This window comes from Bos indicus x Bos taurus, chromosome X (genome assembly GCF_003369695.1).
Source record: "Bos indicus x Bos taurus breed Angus x Brahman F1 hybrid chromosome X, Bos_hybrid_MaternalHap_v2.0, whole genome shotgun sequence".
Taxonomy (NCBI): domain Eukaryota; kingdom Metazoa; phylum Chordata; class Mammalia; order Artiodactyla; family Bovidae; genus Bos; species Bos indicus x Bos taurus.
In genome coordinates this window covers 89,502,154-89,520,823 of record NC_040105.1, presented here as the reverse complement: position 1 = coordinate 89,520,823, position 18,670 = coordinate 89,502,154, and the positions used below count along the sequence as shown (strand labels likewise).

General features: G+C 35.9%; 1 protein-coding gene across 2 annotated transcripts in view; it reads left to right on the top strand.

Moving 5' to 3' along the window:
* Window positions 1–18,670, top strand: part of RADX (RPA1 related single stranded DNA binding protein, X-linked) — a 99,866-nt gene that overhangs the window by 65,900 nt on the left and 15,296 nt on the right. Inside the window, exons 11-12 of one of the 2 annotated variants that reach the window (XM_027534501.1) lie at window positions 2,491–2,564; window positions 14,120–14,413. In XM_027534501.1, coding sequence (XP_027390302.1) covers window positions 2,491–2,564; window positions 14,120–14,413 — 368 coding nt within the window. The remainder of the gene's footprint in view (window positions 1–2,490; window positions 2,565–14,119; window positions 14,414–18,670) is intronic. The other variant, XM_027534502.1, reaches the window with a different exon arrangement.

Here is an 18,670-nt window from a genome sequence, read left to right as displayed (position 1 = left end):
TTTTAATTCCTGGCTTGCTGACTCCAGTGTCTGTATTACCCATTGGTCTGTTTCCACTGGTACAATTTATGGTAGTAATAAATATGACCATTTAAGAGGTTGTATCAATGAACATGGGAGCTAGTGACCCATGGTGCTCTCTACTAGATAGTAAAATGTAGTCAAAGTATATCAACTCATTCAAAATTTAGCACTGAGAAATAAAACATAATAAATGGGATGTTAAAACTTATTTGTGTTCTCTTGGTTGTATTTACTTCATAAAGCAAGAAAGTACACCATATCAAGGTTATGTGAATCCTTAAAAATCATTATCAGTGTCCCATGAGAAAGGAGAAGGCACTATTGGAATGACTTTTGTTGTGCATGCGTGCTCAGTTATGTCCAAATCTTTGCCACCCTCCTCTGTCCATGAGATTTTCCAGGCAAGGATACTGCAGTGGATTGCCATTGCCTTCTCCAGGGAATCTTCCTGACCCAGGGGTTGAACCCATGTCTCCTGCACTGGCAGGTGATTCTTTATCACTGAGCCACTGGGGAAGACCACAGGAAAGACTACAATATTAATTATAATACTGTTATATCAATGAGGGCATGGCATACTATACAATCTATATGACTTTTATCTAAGGCCAATAAGTTGATGAAGAGTGCAGCTTATTGCCTCTGACATAATTTTTATACTATTCAGCTACTATCCACCATATTTAACATTATTGTCTTAGCCATCTGTTCCCTTTCTTTCCTCAGGCATCCTGTTATATTTCTTATGCTTTAAGTTTTCATCTCTTTTTTTCAGTTTCCTCAGTTGGTACCCATAGACATTGATATCTCCACTTCTGTCATTTAGGCCCTCACCTTTAAGACACTTAAGGCATACAAATGAATAATTGTATGTTTCAGTAAAACTTTCCTAAGCCACTTAAAAAAATTCTATACAATATAATGATGCTGTCAGAATTTGGAAAACTACTTCTAATTTGTTTCAGATGAAAAAATCACTTTATAACACCATGTATTTTAAAGTATATGCTGCTGTATGTGCTCGATTGTTCAGTCATGTCTGACTCTGCAACTCCATGGACTGTAGCCTGCCAAGCTCCTCTGTCCATGGAATTTTCCAAGCAAGAATACTAGAGTGGGTTGTCATTTCCTACTCCAGGGTATCTTCTCGACCCAGGGATCAAACTCACATCTCCTGCATTGGCAGGCAGACTCTTTACCACTGTGCCACCCGGGAAGACCCTATTTAAAAGTATATACATACTGTTTAATGATCTCAAAATACATGTAATCTAACTAAAAATTTTTATTTATTTAAATATATCTGAGAGCTGATGTTATCAGTTTATTAATTTTTAGAAATAAACCATTTTTTGATATTCAGAAAAAAGTTTTAATTACAACTATAAAACGTGTTTTTATTTCCTGGAGTTCTTTAAATGAAGTCTTCCTTCATGAAAGCTTGTTCTTTGCATTCATTAAGAACTCATTCATAAAATGAAGAATACTGTTATTGTAACAGACATTTCTATTGCTTAAGTAAGCTGAGCAGTATTATGCAGTATTCTACAACATGGCACTTCTGTTTTGCTTTATGCTTTTAGTTTTGGAACTACAACAGCAGAAAATACTCATCATAGAAATTTACTGAAAGTTTTTAAGAAGGAGGTCTTTGTTATAAGTGCAAGTTTCTCTCGTCAGCTTCAAAATAAGATGCTTCCTTTTCACTTATTTTTCTTTCAATAAACAATTATTGAGTGGCTATTCTGTGGAGATACAAAAATAGATAAAGTCTATGTTTTTGTAGAGCAAGTAGAATCTGGTAGAGGAAATAAACTGAAAAGCCAGTAATTTTAATATCATGTGGTGAGTGGTATGATAATATTTATTCTTAGAGCTATTACAGCATAAATAAAGATTAGTGAACCTTGAGTAGAGATCAAGGATGGCTTCTTATAGAAAATAATGCTACGAACTAAATTTTGAAGGCTGAATAAGAGTTAACCAGGCAAAGGAAAGGGGGAATAAGGTTTTTCTGGCTGAAGGAAAAACGTGATGTTTTGAAGCAGCATGAGGCTTATAGAAAACTCTGAAATGAGGTTGGAGAGTTAAGGCAGTTTGTTTTCCAGAATATTTGAACAAAGCAAATATGAAAGGAGGCCACTGAATAATTTAATTTATATTGTAGGGAATGAAATATATATATATCCATCTTTAGTGTCAACTAATTTAATAAAAGTTGAATACTTTCTTTTGTGTAATACTCCTTAAAAAAACATATAACTCTGTTTCAGTATTTGAATTATGTTAGTATGGATATTTGTTCAGAATTTGAATGTGTTTTCCTTACATTTCTAATGCATTACTTTCAAGAAACTAAACCTATAAATTTTCTAATTGTATTGGATTAGAATAAATTCCAAATGGAAACAGTTTTCCCATTAAAGTCTGTTTTTATAACTGTTATCTTTTTTTAATCTTTTGCAGAATTCCTGTACCTCAACCAGAAACTTCTTCACAAACAAAAGAAAGTAAACCAAGCATGCCAAGCTCCTCCGACTGTATGTTGGTTTGATAATGATAATGATTTTATGAAGACTTTGTGGAACACTATTATTATATACATACTGCTGTTTGATTTGATTGTGCATTTTTGGGTTGTGCCTGCCACTGGCATAATATAAATACTTTAAGTAGATATGTAGCTAGTTATTTTTGTTTCATTTTTATTTATATTACCTGAAATCCTTGTCAAAAGTACTAGTCCAAAATTGTTCTGAATTTTGCACCAGTACAACACTTAATTCCCTAAGAAAAAGAAATGCAAAAAAGCAAAATGGCTGTCTGGGGAGGCCTTACAAATAGCTTTGAAAAGAAGAGAAGCGAAAAGCAAAGGAGAAAAGTAAAGATATTCCCATTTGAATGCAGAGTTCCAAAGAATAGCAAGGAGGGATAAGAAAGCCTTCCTCAGCAATCAATACAAAGAAATGGAGGAAAACAATAGAATGGGAAAGACTAGAGATATCTTCAAGAAAATTAGAGATACCAAGGGAACATTTCATGCAAAGATGGACACAATAAAGGACAGAAATGGTATGGACCTAACAGAAGCAGAAGATATTAAGAAGAGGTGGCAAGAATACACAGAAGAACTGTACAAGAAAGATCTTCACGACCAAGATAATCACGAAGGTGTGATTACTCACACTCACCTAGAGCCAGACATCCTGGAATATGAAGTCAGGTGGGCCTTAGGAAGAATCACTACGAACAAAGCTAGTGGAGGTGATGGAATTCCAGTTGAGCTGTTTCAATTCCTAAAACATGATGGTGTGAAAGTGCTACACTTAATTTTCCAGCAAATTTGGAAAACTCAGCAGTGGCCACAGGACTGGAAAAGGTCAGTTTTCATTCCAATCCCAAAGAAAGTCAACGCCAAAGAATACTCAGACTACCACACAATTGGACTCATCTCACATGCTAGTAAAGTAATGCTCAAAAATCTCCAAGCCAGGCTTCAGCAATATGTGAACTCTGACCTTCCAGATGTTCAAGCTGGTTTTAGAAAAGGCAGAGGAACCAGAGATCAAATTGCCAACATCCGCTGGATCATGGAAAAAGCAAGAGAGTTCCAGAAAAACATCTATTTCTGCTTTATTGACTATGCCAAAGCCTTTGACTGTGTGGATCACAATAAACTGTGGAAAATTCTGAAAGAGATGGGAATACCAGACCACCTGACCTGCCTCTTGAGAAACCTGTATGCAGGTCAAGAAGCAACAGATAGAACTGGACATGGAACAACAGACTGGTTCTAAATAGGAAAAGGAGTACGTCAAGGCTGTATATTGTTACCCTGCTTATTTAACTTATATGCAGAGTACGTCATAAGAAATGCTGGGCTGGAAGAAGCACAAGCTGGAATCAAGATTGCCAGGAGAAATGCCAGTAACCTCAGATATGCAGATGACACCACCCTGATGGCAGAAAGTGAAGAGGAACTAAAGAGCCTCTTGATGAAAGTGAAAGAGGAGAGTGAAAAAGTTCGCTTAAAGCTCAACATTCAGAAAACTAAGATCATGGCATCTGGTCCCATCACTTCATGGCAAATAGATGGGGAAACAGTGGAAACAGTGGCTGACTTTATTTTTCTGGGCTCTGAAATCACTGCAGATGGTGATTGCAGCCGTGAAATTAAAAGACGCTTGCTCCTTGGAAGGAAAGTTATGACCAACCTAGACAGCATATTAAAAGGTAGAGACATTACTTTGCCGACAAAGGTCTGTCTAGTCAAGGATATGGTTTTTCCAGCGGTCATGTATGGATATGAGAGTTGGACTATAAAGAAGGCTGAGCGCCGAACAATTGATGCTTTTGAACTGTGGTGTTGGAGAAGACTCTTGAGAGTCCCTTGGACTCCAAGGAGATCTAACCAGTCCATCCTAAAGGAGATCAGTCCTGGGTGTTCATTGGAGGCCCTGAGGTTGAAACTGAAACTCCAATACTTTGGCCAGCTGATGGAAAGAAGTGACTCATTTGAAAAGACCTTGATGCTGGGAAAGATTGAGGGCAGGAGGAAAAGGGGACAACAGAAGATGAGATGGTTGGATGGCATCACTGACACAATGGACATGGGTTTGGGTAGACTCCAGAAGTTGGTGATGGACAGGGAGGCCTGGCGTGCTATGGTTCATGGGGTCAAAAAGTGTCGGACACAACTGAGTAACTGAACTGAACAACACTTAGTAAATTGGTTCCCTGGTAGTACATTCCTTCAGATGTACTATTTTTAATTAAGAGAAGAATGAAGTAGGAAGTTTAATTTTTATTTGACAATAACCGTAGTTAAAGCTTAAAAGATAGTTGTAGTTTCAGTTTTGGGGCTTTTTTTTCTGAAGTGACACAAATTTTCTGACACAAATTTAGTTCTGGCAGGGTATCCTTAAAGTGAGTTTGTTTAAAGCAGATCTTATAAGGGGTCGTCTCTGTAGACATTTTAATACTTTAGATCCTTCTTGCTTTATGAGTTATTCTTATTTGAGAATTGACTTCTAGTCAGTCTGACAGATTAAGAACCCACAAAGGGATTTGGATTGTACTCCACCCCAAATAAAAGATAGAAAATAAGGGGGAAATCATTGTAGTATAAATATATAACCAAGTTGAAAGCAAGAATTAAAAATCCCTAAGTGGCAGAAACAAAAAAGATTAAGTGGTGAATAGGAACTAAAACTAAAACTGCTCATGGACATTTAAGAACTAGAGGCCTAAATGATTATAGACTGAGGTGTAATAACCACTTAGAAAACAGAGTCCAGAGCACAGGCCTCTTGGATTTGAAGTAGAACCAATATAAACTTGAAAGGTTGTTAATGGTCAGATAAATTATTGCCATCAACATGGGGAAGTATCACTAAGTTTCCTGTAGTCCATGGACAATGAATAGGAAAAATTGCATTGACTTGGTATCCACTGAATTGAAAACCATTGTTAAATATCAAATTATTTTTCACTGGTCTATATGTATGTCCCTATGCCAGCACCACAGTATTTTGATTACTATAGCTTTGTATCAGCTGTTGAAATTGGGGTGTATGAGCCCTCCAACTTTGTCCCTGTTGTTCAAGATTGCTTTAGCGTTGAGGACTTGTAATTCCATATAAAATTTAAGAATCCATTTGACCATTTCTGCAAAATAAGCTTTTGGGATTTTGATATGGGTTGCGTTGAGTCTGCAGGTACTTTGGATAGTATTGATGTCTTAATAATATTAGTTCTTCTAGTCCATTAACATGGGATTTCTTTCTGTTCATTTTTAGGTATTCTTTAATTTATTTCAACAATGTTTTGTAGTTTTCAGTATAGAAGTCTTTCACCTCCTTGCTTAAATTTTATTCCTAGGTATTTTATTCTTTTAGTTGCTATTTTAAATGGAATAGCCTTTTAAATTTTCTTTTGAATCTCTTTACTTGCTATCAGATCAGATCAGTCGCTCAGTCGTGTCTGACTCTTTGTGACCCCATGAATCGCAGCACGCCAGGCCTCCCTGTCCATCACCAACTCCCAGAGTTCACTGAGACTCATGTCCATCGAGTCAGTGATGCCATCCAGCCATCTCATCCTCTGTCGTCCCCTTCTCCTCTTGCCCCCAATCCCTCCCAGCATCAGAGTCTTTTCCAATGAGTCAACTCTTCGCATGAGGTGGCCAAAGTACTGGATTTCAGCTTTAGCATCATTCCTTCCAAAGAAATCCCAGGGCTGATCTCCTTCAGAATGGACTGGTTGGATCTCTCTGCACTCCAAGGGACTCTCAAGAGTCTTCTCCAACACCACAGTTCAAAAGCATCAATGCTTCGGTACTCAACCTTCTTCACAGTCCCAACTCTCACATCCATACATGACCACAGGAAAAACCATAGCCTTGACTGGACGAACCTTTGTTGGCAAAGTAATGTCTCTGCTTTTGAATATTCTATCTAGGTTGGTCATAACTTTCCTTCCAAGAAGTAAGCGTCTTTTAATTTCATGGCTGCAGTCACCATCTGCAGTGATTTTGGAGCCCAGAAAAATAAAGTCTGACACTGTTTCCACTGTTTCCCCATCTATTTCCCATGAAGTGATGGGACCAGATGCCATGATCTTTGTTTTCTGAATGTTGAGCTTTAAGCCAACTTTTTCACTCTCCTCTTTCACTTTCATCAAGAGGCTTTTTAGTTCCTCTTCACTTTCTGCCATAAGGGTGGTATCATCTGCATACCTGAGGTTATTGATATTTCTCCCGGCAATCTTGATTCCAGCTTGTGTTTCTTCCAGTCCAGCGTTTCTCATGATGTACTCTGCACATAAGTTAAATAAACAGGGTGACAATATACAGCCTTGACGAACTCCTTTTCCTATTTGGAACCAGTCTGTTGTTCCATGTCCAGTTCTAACTGTTGCTTCCTGATCTGCATACAAATTTCTCAAGAGGCAGATCAGGTGGTCTGGTATTCCCATCTCTTTCAGAATTTTCCACAGTTTATTGTGATCCACACAGTCAAAGGCTTTGGCATAGTCAATAAAGCAGAAATAGATGCTTTTCTGGAACTCTCTTGCTTTTTCCATGATCCAGCGGATGTTGGCAATTTGATCTCTGTTCCTCTGCTTTTTCTAAAACCAGCTTGAACATCTGGAAGGTCAGGGTTCACATATTGCTGGAGCCTGGCTTGGACAATTTTAAGCATTACTTTACTAGCGTGTGAGATGAGTACAATTGTGTGGTAGTTTGAGCATTCTTTGGCATTGCCTTTCTTTGGGATTGGAATGAAAACTGACCTTTTCCAGTCCTGTGGCCTCTGCTGAGTTTTCCAAATTTGCTGGCATATTGAGTGCATTACTTTCACAGCATCATCTTTCAGGATTTGGAATAGCTCAACTGGAATTCTATCACCTCCACTAGCTTTGTTTGTGGTGATGCTTTCTAAGGCCCACTTGACTTCACATTCCGGGATGTCTGGCTCTAGGTCAGTGATCACACCATCGTGATTATCTGGGTCATGAAGATCTTTTTTGTACAGTTCTTCTGTGTATTCTTGCCATCTCTTCTTAATATCTTCTGCTTGTGTTAGGTCCATACCATTTCTGTCCTTTATCGAGCCTATCTTTGCATGAAATGTTCCTTTGGTATCTCTAATTTTCTTGAAGAGATCTCTAGTCTTTCCCATTCTATTGTTTTCCTCTATTTCTTTGCATTGGTCGCTGAAGAAGGCTTTCTTATCTCTTCTTGCTATTCTTTGGAACTCTGCATTCAGATGTTTATATCTTTCCTTTTCTCCTTTGCTTTTCGCTTCTCTTCTTTTCAAAGCTATTTGTAAGGCCTCCCCAGACAGCCATTTTGCTTTTTTGCATTTCTTTTCCATGGGGATGGTCTTGATCCCTGTCTCCTGTACAATGTCATGAACATTCATAGCTCATCAGGCACTCTATCAGATCTAGGCCCTTAAATCTATTTCTCACTTCCACTGTATAATCATGAGGGATTTGATTTAGGTCATACCTGAATGGTCTAGTGGTTTTCCCTACTTTCTTCAATTTAAGTCTGAATTTGGCAATAAGGAGTTCATGATCTGAGCCACAGTCAGCTACCAGTCTTGTTTTTGCTGACTGTATAGAGCTTCTCCATCTTTGGCTGCAAAGAATATAATCAATCTGATTTTGGTGTTGACCATCTGGTGATGTCCATGTATAGAGTCTTCTCTAGTGTTGTTGGAAGAGGGTGTTTGTTATGACCAGTGCATTTTCTTGGCAAAACTCTATTAGTCTTTGCCCTGCTTCATTCTGTATTCCAAGGCCAAATTTGCCTGTTACTTCAGGTGTTTCTTGACTTCCTACTTTTGCGTTCCAGTCCCCTATAATGAAAAGGACATCTTTTTTGGGTGTTAGTTCTAAAAGGTCTTGTAGGTCTTCATAGAACCATTCAACTTCAGCTTCTTCAGCATTACTGGTTGGGGCATAGACTTGGATTACTGTGATATTGAATGGTTTGCCTTGGAAACGAACAGAGATCATTCTGTCGTTTTTGAGATTGCATCCAAGTACTGCATTTTGGACTCTTTTGTTACTTGCTATAGGTCTGTGGAGATTTTTTTTTTCCTTTTTTTTCTTTTGAATGAGTTTTGGCAATTTTTTTTGCTTTTATGAATTTGTTTCAGCTCAGTTTTCTAATTTATGGTGTATGATTGTTCATAGTATTCTATTTTAATTCTTCTTATCTCTGTAATGAATCACATTGTATTTTTGAATTTAGTTATTTATGTCTTCACTCCTTGGGTCTGTAGAGGTGACGATTATCAATTTTGCTGGCCTTTACATAGGACAAACTTTTGCTTTCTTAGATTCTATTATGTTTTTTATTCTCTATTTCATTTATATTTATTTTAAGCATAATTACTTCTGTCACTCCTAGTTCCTTTAAGTTTAATGTTACATTATTGAATATCTTTTTTAATATCAGTATTTATGTTATAAATTTCCCTCTGATCACTACTTTCACTGAATCCTAAAAGTTGTTATGTTGTATTTTCATTTTTATTTATGTACCATAATACTATACCTCAGGGTTGGTTGGTTGGTTGTTTTTTAACTTGTGTGAACAGAGGTAACTCAGTCACTCTATATGTCAACCTACTCATCTCTGAAATTGACATCAGGCTTCCCAGATGGCTCAGTAGTAAAGAATCAGCTGCCAGTGCAGGAGATGCGGGTTCAGTCCCTGGGTCAAGAAGATCCCCTGGAGGAGGAAATGGCAACCCACTCCAGTATTCTTGCCTGGGAAATTCCATGGACAGTGGAGCCTGGTTGGCTACAGTCCATGGCATTGCAAAGAGTTGGATGGGACTCAGTGACTGGCATGCACTCAAAAGGGATGATAGCATCCCTTTATTTACTTAATAAAATTAGCCTAAGACTTTTAAACAGATGTTCAAAAGTACTTTTTAAACTGTAAATGTTTCTCAGAGTTGTCACATTTGTATAGCATCCCTCTACAGAAAAAATCTGGAAACTAAGTAAAAATAATCCGTTAATTCTTACAGATTATGTGAGTATAAACCCTGGGATGTGTTACCATATGAATGACTGGTTTAATTTTTTACTTTTTTTGAATCTATATGATTTTCATAATAAATTATTTTGCCCAGGATTATAAATAATTCCCTTTAAATTTAATTTCTCTTTATTTTCTTAATTATTATCAATATTTAAAGTATATTGATAACTTTTAGCTATTCAGAGCAAGCAAACCTTAAAGAAACTGATAATTAAATTTAAATGGTCAGAATTGTTAAAAAAAAAATAGAGAAATTTAACTAGAGTGTGAGCAAAAGATCAAATCTTATTCAGTTAGTGTAGTGTCCCAAATCCCCACTATAGCATACCTGTTAAGGAGATAGTTTCTCAAGAAGTGTCCGATACATGAAGTTGATAATGGTTCTTCCTAATTTACAAAACTCTTTTACATTTTTTCTTTTTTAAATTGAGGTATAATTAGCATATAATATTATATTAATTTCAGGTGTACAGCATAGTGATTTGGTATTTGTATGTATAGCAGAATGATTACCACAATAAGTCTAGTTAACATTCATTACCATACATAGTTATAAAAATTTGTTTTCTTGTGATGAAAAAGATCTACTCTTAGTAAGTTTCAGATATGCAGTATGGTATTAACTATAGTCACCAAGCTGTACATTACATCTCCTTGACTTATTTATTTTATAACTTTTGACCCACTTCACCTATCCCCTCCCAAACCCTTGTTTCTGGCAACCATCAGTCAGTTTTCTGTATCTGTGAGCTTGTTTTTTTGAGTGGTCTTTTTTTTATTCCACATGTAAGTAAGATCATATAATATTTGTCTTCGTCTGACTTACTTAACTTAGCATAGTGTCCTCAAGATTCATCCAAGTTAAGATTTCCCTTTATGAATGAATAATAATATACCACATTTTCTTTATCCATTCATTCATTGATGGGCACTTAGGTTGTTTTCAGGTCTTGGCTATTATAAATAATGCTACAGTGGACATGGGGGTATATATATCTTTATGAGTTAGTGTTTTTTATTTCTTTGGATAAATACCCACTAGTGGAATTGCTGGATCATATTGTTGTTCTATTTTTATTTTTTTGAGGAACCTCCATACTGTATTCATAGTGGCTGTACCAATTTACATTCCCACAGTGCATAAGGGTTGACTTTTTTCCACATGCTCACCAACACTTGTTTATTCTTGTATTTTTGATAATATCCATATTAACAGGTGTGAGATGATACCTTGTGGGTTTTATTTGCATTTTGCTAATAATAATGTTAAACATCTTTTTATGTACCTGTATGCCAACTGTATGCCTTTGGGAAAATGTCTATTCAGATCCTCTGCCCCCTTTTTAATCATATTGCTTATTTTTGTTTACTGAGGTAAACAAATTATTTATATATTTGGATATTAACCCCATATCAGATATATGATTTGCAGTCACTTTCTCCCATTCAGTAGGTTGCCTTTCCTTTGTGTTGATGGTTTCCTTTGCCATGCAGAAGCTTTCTAGTTTTACACAGTCCCCTTTGTGTTATTATATTTCAGGCTTAATTAATGAATTTGGATCTATATGTGTTAACATGGTTACTAATGTATTCCCAGATATGTTTCATGTTAGTTTTGGAAATTATTATGTGTGTAAATTCAAAAGTACTCATTTTGTGAATATATAGCTAATTTGTGTATGCAATTTGATTGTGTTAGGTATTTTGAAGATTACAGAGTTTAACATCTTATCCTTTGTATCTGGTAACATAAGTAAATGAGACATACACTGAAAATCTAGCAATAAACAGTGATAGTACTACTGAGATCATAAGACATTATAAGTAGCTTCTGACTTACACCATCCTTTACAAAGTCCTTATATGTTTGCTACCAAGCACAGACCTGATCACTGACTGAAATACCCTGTTTTTTTCCAGTCTTGTAGCTCTTGCACCAGCATGGGGTCATTGAAGGCAAACAGGAAAGAGGCAAAGGAAATAGCTCTTCCCACTCCCCTATGCCTTCATACACCCCTACCTGTCACTCTTATCCACACAATGAAATGCTTAGTGTAGATTCAGTGAAGAAACAAAATCACCACACATACACATTTATACAATGACCTTTTCAACTCACAACCTAAATGTGGTATTCTGAAATTTTTCTTCATTAAAATATATATCCATTCTCATCAGGAATAAGGGTAAAATGATTCACTAAAATAAGAATGATTACTATAATTCTGATAAATAATTATATATGTGTGTGTATAATTTTGCTAGGTAATTAAGCTGTATCTTAGATATGTGCATATGTGCATGCTCAGTCATTTCAGTCGTGTCTGACTCTTGGTGACCCTATGGACTGTAGCTCACCAGGCTCCTCTGTCCATGGGATTCTCCAGGCAAGAATACTGGAGTGGGTTGCCGTGCCCTCCAGGGGATCTTCCCAACCCAGGAATCAAACCTGGGTCTCTTGCTTTGCAGGTGGATTCTTTACCACTGAGCCACCAGGAAGCCCATCTTAGTTATGTATTGGGCCTAAAGCATAATGTGTTTTGTATGGTAATATTAGTAATATTCAAGCTAAAAATTGAAGAATTATAGTATATGATTTTCCATTTTTAGAAAAACCTGAACTCTAGATACATTTTGTCTCTTTCCTAATTGTTGCCCTTGAAATCTTACTATTCATAACCGGTGACTGCCAATATCTCCTGTACTGATCTCATACCCATTTGTATTAATTTTGAAACATATAATTGAGATAGTTACAGTCCCAAGTTACCAAATTAAAAAACTATACATTATTTTTTTCAGAAGAACTTTTTCATGTGAGCATTAAACCTTGCCAGTTCTTAACACTCAAATGAGAACACAAGCACAGAAAATATATCAGACTATCAGACTTATTCTTATCAGACAGTGTGAATTAGAGGATTTTTTTTCCTATGGAGTAGATGAAATTATTTAATTTTTAAAAATTGGAATGGCCTATAACTTGTTCTTTGCATATTTTAGAACAAATCAGTCAGGAATTCTCACTATATTGGGTTCTAATATCTACTTATTGCTGATCTGATTATGTACTTTTATTAGTTTAGATAAGAGGAATTCATTTCTAGAAGATAAAAGGATTAAATCCATTGCCCAATCTCCAGTTTAGTCCTATTAGAGTTTTCCTCTTGGCTTTTATTGAGTCCTTTCCTTTTCACATGTGATTATATGTTCTATCCTTTTTGTTATCAAGCGGTATTATAAGGAAGTTAAGTGTGTTCATCAACTAAATTTTGAGAATTAAAAAGAAACTCTTTTGTAATATTGCAGTATTTTAAATTCCTGGTAAGAAGTTCAACTTCTTTATCTTCTCTCAAAATTCAGTCTAGTATTTTACCTTGTAATAAATGTTCAGTCTCTGTCTAGGGTTAAGAAACCAAGAAAGTAGTCTGGGGATATGGAATAAAGTCCAAAAGCAGAAGTGATATATTAACCACACTGAAACCTCGCTGTTGAAACACCCTTCTGTCTCAGCAAGGTCTTTTATATTAGGAAAATAATAAACGCCAAGGCACGAGCAGCATACAAGGAAGCAATTCAGCAACCTTATTAAACTTAGGAATGAAGTTCTGAAAAAACAATTTGCTTCAGGTTGTCTGAGCTAGCAGAACTGACAAAGTGAGAAGTGCTAAAATCTGGCTTTTTTACTGATTCTACTCTATGTCTTCAGATTCCAGTGTATATTATTAAATTAAAATGTTATTTTACCAAATTCCTCAGTGCAGTATCTGGTACATAATAGGTTTGCTGAGTGAATGAATATCACAGTGTGTAAGAGATAAATTATATTCTGCCTTAGAAACTAAATATGTTAAGTAAGTTGTACATAAATGATAAATGGACTTGATGACAGAGAACAATCAAGAGTTGAAGTGGTCTTTCAATTTAGTTCCCTCTTTGTTTTTCATATGTTATTTATATCTGAAAGGAATATCATATAAATGGTCCTTTTGAAAGAGTGTTATATCCAAGAAATAGACTATATTTTGTATTTGTTCAGGGTACTTTTAGCAAAAGTTAACAAAATTTATTTTAAGCTTACCTTCCACAAGTAGTGAGGAGTGGTTCAATCTCTAAATGTTCTTATTCTCATGAATTTGACTTAACTTGAATTTATCACTGAAAATAAAAGGAATGTTTGTTTGTTTAAGAACATTTAGGAAAGACAGAAAAAGTATAAAGAAGATAATTAAAAATCTCATTAATTCCAGCAACAGAGAAAACAATATTTTTAATACTTTGGAGTAAAAGTTTATTTTGAAGGCAAATTTTAGTTCATTCCTCACTTTAATAACATTTATCTTTTGGACATTCAGTTTATGTTTTCTAGGTGGCTGTTTGATTTTTACAGTTAATTAAGCTATTTCTTATTAATCTGCTTCTTTGTACTGAATTACCTGATTTCATTAGTTTATAAGTAATATAAATAATAGTTTATTTATGTTTAATATAAGTAATAGTTTATTTGTGTTTATCTCATTGTTTCTTTAGCAGGTCGAGAAAACCCCAGTCATACCTTCGTAGTGAGAGCCAAAAAAACTATAAGTGATAAATGGGAAAGTCAGCTGTGGAGAGACAAGAAGTTCAGCTTGATAGATCACCTGCGTTACAGCCGGGTTCATCCTGAAAGTATTCCACGAAAATTTAGTTCCGAGCACAGACATTTTCTTGGTCAGCAGTTTAATTCTCAGCCTGCAAAATACGTACCACCAGAAGGAAGGGTCCCAAAACTTGATCATTTTAAGAGCGCCCGAAGCCTTGGACATTTTGAATTAACCATCTTAGGTAAGTCACCTGTTCTTTTCTTTGAATGTTACTGTCTCCTTGTGCTTTGCTGCTCAGTCATGTCCTGCGAGCCCATGGACTATAGCCTGCTAGGGTCCTCTGTCCATGGAGAGTCTCCAGGCAAGAATACTGGAGTGGGTTACCGTGCCTTTCTCCAGGGGATCTTCCCAACCCAGGGATCCAACCCAGGTCTCCCGCATTGCAAGTAGACTCTTTACCATTTGAGCCACCAGGAAAGCCCTTGTGAATGTTATTTACGTGACATAATTTAAATACAGATGATATTATTTTGCTTAAAAAAAAAAACAAAAAAAAACAAAAAAAACTAAACATTTCACCTCCACCCATCCAAAAAAAAAGTTAAACCCAAAGAGCTCCTGTTTGGCTCAAACCAAAGGAATGGGAACACATCCTAGAATACATGAAGCTTTAATTGTGTGCTTTTAAATATTGGCAAATCCTTGGAAAGTATTTGAGGAGAGAAGAGTGGGAACCAAGGGAACTTTTCTATTCCCTGACCGACTGTCTCTAAAACCGATTCTCTTCTCCTTTAGCCACCACTTTCTTGCTCATATTCTCTGCCTTTCTTTCTCAGTGCATCTGAACCACTAAAGGGTAAAATGTCGGTTAAAGAGAAAGGGATAATTAAGAGAAGATCCTATGAACTTCTGTCTGTTTAGCCTGTGAAGAAAATAAAATTCTCAAGTAACTTAGGTTGAAAAGAAAGAAGCTACTGAAAAAAACGACCTTGTCTTTTCTCTTTTTTTGGCCATGCCGCACAGCATGCAGGATCTTTGTTCCCTACCAGGGATCGAAACCGAGCCCCCTACAGTGGAAGCTCGAAGTCTTAACCACTGGACCAACCAGGAAGTCCCAAAACTATATTGTCTGATAAGTGACAATAAACTTATTTTCTCAGGTTGTTCTAAACTGACATGTAGCTATGGAACTTATAAAAATTTAAAGTCAACACATTTTTAAACTTCATTTTTAAATTTTGTTTCTCATGAATGAAAAATGTACACAAAGTTAATTATGAAATAAAATCTTAGCCAAAGTGAGGTACTCTCTAGATCAAGGGAAATTTTTTATTTGTACTTGAAAGGAAGATATGATTACCTTAAGTGAAAGAATGATGCAATGCCATTAGCAAATTAATTTAATGCCTGAAAGAAAATGTATTTCATAGATTTTTATATCTCTAGTACTGGAATGAATTACCTTGACCTTTATCAAGATTCCTTTTTCCCCCTTACTCTCTCCCACTCTTCTTCCCTACCTCCTCACATATAAATATTACATCCATGTGATTGTGTATATGTATATAATTTATGAAAAGTATGAATTCCCACTGACTGTTAGACAGTCTCAGATCTAAGTTTCAAATGCTTCTTTTTACTAGACTGCATTGCTTGGTCTCTTTGGGTAGTTTATCTATCTTAGTTTTATATCGAGGAAACAAATTACAGCAGAGATTTCCCATACATCACAAGAAGTAACCATGAAAATCATGAGTTCATTTGGAGTCATAGAAATTGAATATTTTTCTTCTTTTCAACATGTTACTGATCCTCTAAACATTTCAGCTATCTTATGTGTCACCGAAAAGCAAGAATCAGATGTAAAGGAGGCTAATTTGTTGTTATGCCTAACCAGCTGTAATTCATGTTAGAATTGGACTGTTTTATATCCTACCATTTTTCAAGGGCGTAAGTGGATTTACAGGGATAAAAACATTGAAAAATAAGCTACCTGTGGATTAAATAAAACAGAACATTTAAAATAAAACAAATAAAATTTTTTAAAAAGAAAAATAAATAAATAAAATAAAACAGAAAAAGTAAGTATTACTAGGTGCCTGTAAATAACAAATTACCAGCATCCAGTAGTAATTTTCTGTGAGTTTTCTTGCAGGAAGGGAGAAAAGGGATCGTTCCTGATGAGGTACTTAATTTTAAAGATAAAAGAATCCTGAATATCTTCTAGTCTTACCTACTAGATAGGTAAAAGTCAGGCCATAATGAGAAATCATGTCTTAATCCCTTACCCTTATAATGTCCCTCCCCCTTCTCTCTTCCCCCTTCCCATAACAACTAGTTTGTTCTCTATATCTGTGTCTGCCTCTTTTTTGTTATACTCACTAGTTTGTTTTATTTTTTAGATTCCACATATAAGCAATATCATATAGTGTTTGTCTTTCTCTGTCTGACTTATTTCATTTAATATAATGCTCTGCAAGTCCATCCATGTTGTTACAAATGGCAAATTTTTATTCTTTTTTATGAGTGAGTAGTATTCTATTGTGCATGTGCACCACATCTCCTTTATCCATTCATCTGTTGATGGTCACTTATGTTGCGTCCATATCTTGGCAGTTATCATTAATGCTGCTATGAACATAGGGTGTGTGTATCTTTTCAAATTAGTGGGGTTTTTATATATATATATAGCCAGGAGTCATATGGTAGTTCCATTTTTACTTTTTAATGATGGCTGATCTGACAGGTGTGAGGTGATACTTCATTGCTGTGCTGTTTTAGTGTGAAAGCAGTCATAGACAATGTGTAAATGAATGTGCCTGACTATGTTTAACTAAAACTTTATTTATAGACAGTTAAATTTGAATTGCATGTAATTTTCATGTATCACGAAATATTCTTTTTTTTCCAACCATTTAAAATGAAAAAAAAGTTTCCTAGGCCATGGATTCTTTGAAACCAGGTAGAAGCTACATTTGATCCCTGCCCCCAGCTCATAGTTTGCTGACCCCTATTCTAGATCCCTGTTTTCAGATATAACTGGCTATACCAATGAAGGCAGATAAGTCTGAATGATTTTTAAAGTTCTTCTGACATTAAGAGTGTACAACCTACACTGATACTACCTTCTAGTAGTTTATTATCCTTCAGCTTTATCTTGCTGATCTCTGGAGGGCCCAGTAATTTTGAAGTGTCTTATTCTGGGAGCCAGAAAGGTTATTCAGACCATAATCCCATTACTTGGTCGTTAGCTCTGACTGCTCTAGGGTGAATCATTATTGAAAATACTGCACAGAATTATTAATCTTCCTTCCCACAATTCAAATGGCTCCCAACAACCAGTTGGGTACTGTGGCAATATCAGAAACCTATCCCAAAAGTACCAATTCTTGTGTTAATAATTCTTGTTATGCCATCTCACTTAACTCAAATAAGTAGATAGTATGTGCTAAAATCTCAGCCCATTGCATATTACATAATAACATACTTCAAAGAGAAGATATTTGAATGAAGTAAGATGAAATTTTCAATGCATTTAGCCCAAGTATAAGCTTTTTAATCTGTTGGTCAATTTTAAGAATTGTTTCTCACTTAAAATATTAAGAAGATACTTCTCAAAAGCTTGATCGGACTTAAAGATGGCATTAGTACATCATTGATTCTGCAAACACTAATTTATTAATAGTTGCTCATGAAATGCTATGAGTCAATTAAAGCTTCAGTTTGCATTTGACTTAGACAGTAAGGAAAATAATTACTCAGCCAACCTTTAGTAAACCTCTGAAAGCCATCTGTTTATCTCTTGGATATCAAGAGATACAAACTCCAGTAACAATAGGTGTAATTTAAGGAGAATGTTCGGAGAAGGCAATGGCACCCCACTCCAGTACTCTTGCCTGGAAAATCCCGTGGACGGAGGAGCCTGGTGGGCTGTAGTCCATGGGGTCGCTAAGAATCAGACACGACTGAGTGACTTCACTTTCATTTTTCACTTTCATGCATTGGAGAAGGAAATGGCAACCCACTCCAGTGTTCTTGCCTGGAGAATCCCAGGGACAGGGGAGCCTGGTGGGCTGCCGTCTATGGGGTCGCACAGAGTCGGACACGACTGAAGTGACTTAGCAGCAGCAGCAAGGAGAATGTTAAGATAGTGTTTTGTAGACTTTTTAATCAGGATTTTTTTTGTCAAAAAATTTTGTATCATTCTTTTCCTTTTCTGGAAAATGCATTTAAATCATCACAAATTGTAAGTAAGTAATTGCATTAACATCAAAGTAATGTAATATGCTGTAGTTACATGGAAATCATAAGGCTTTACTTCTCTTGATTTTTTCCTCTTATTAAAGCAACTAAGCAGAGCAACATAATTCCTGCCCTCCTTGGCACTAGCCTGCAGGCTCAGGACCAATTATTTGTAGCCCTGAGGAATGCCTCCTTCCATGTTGAAGGCTACTTGAACCATTAAAATCTGAGTAGAACTGGATTCCCTTCCTCTTGG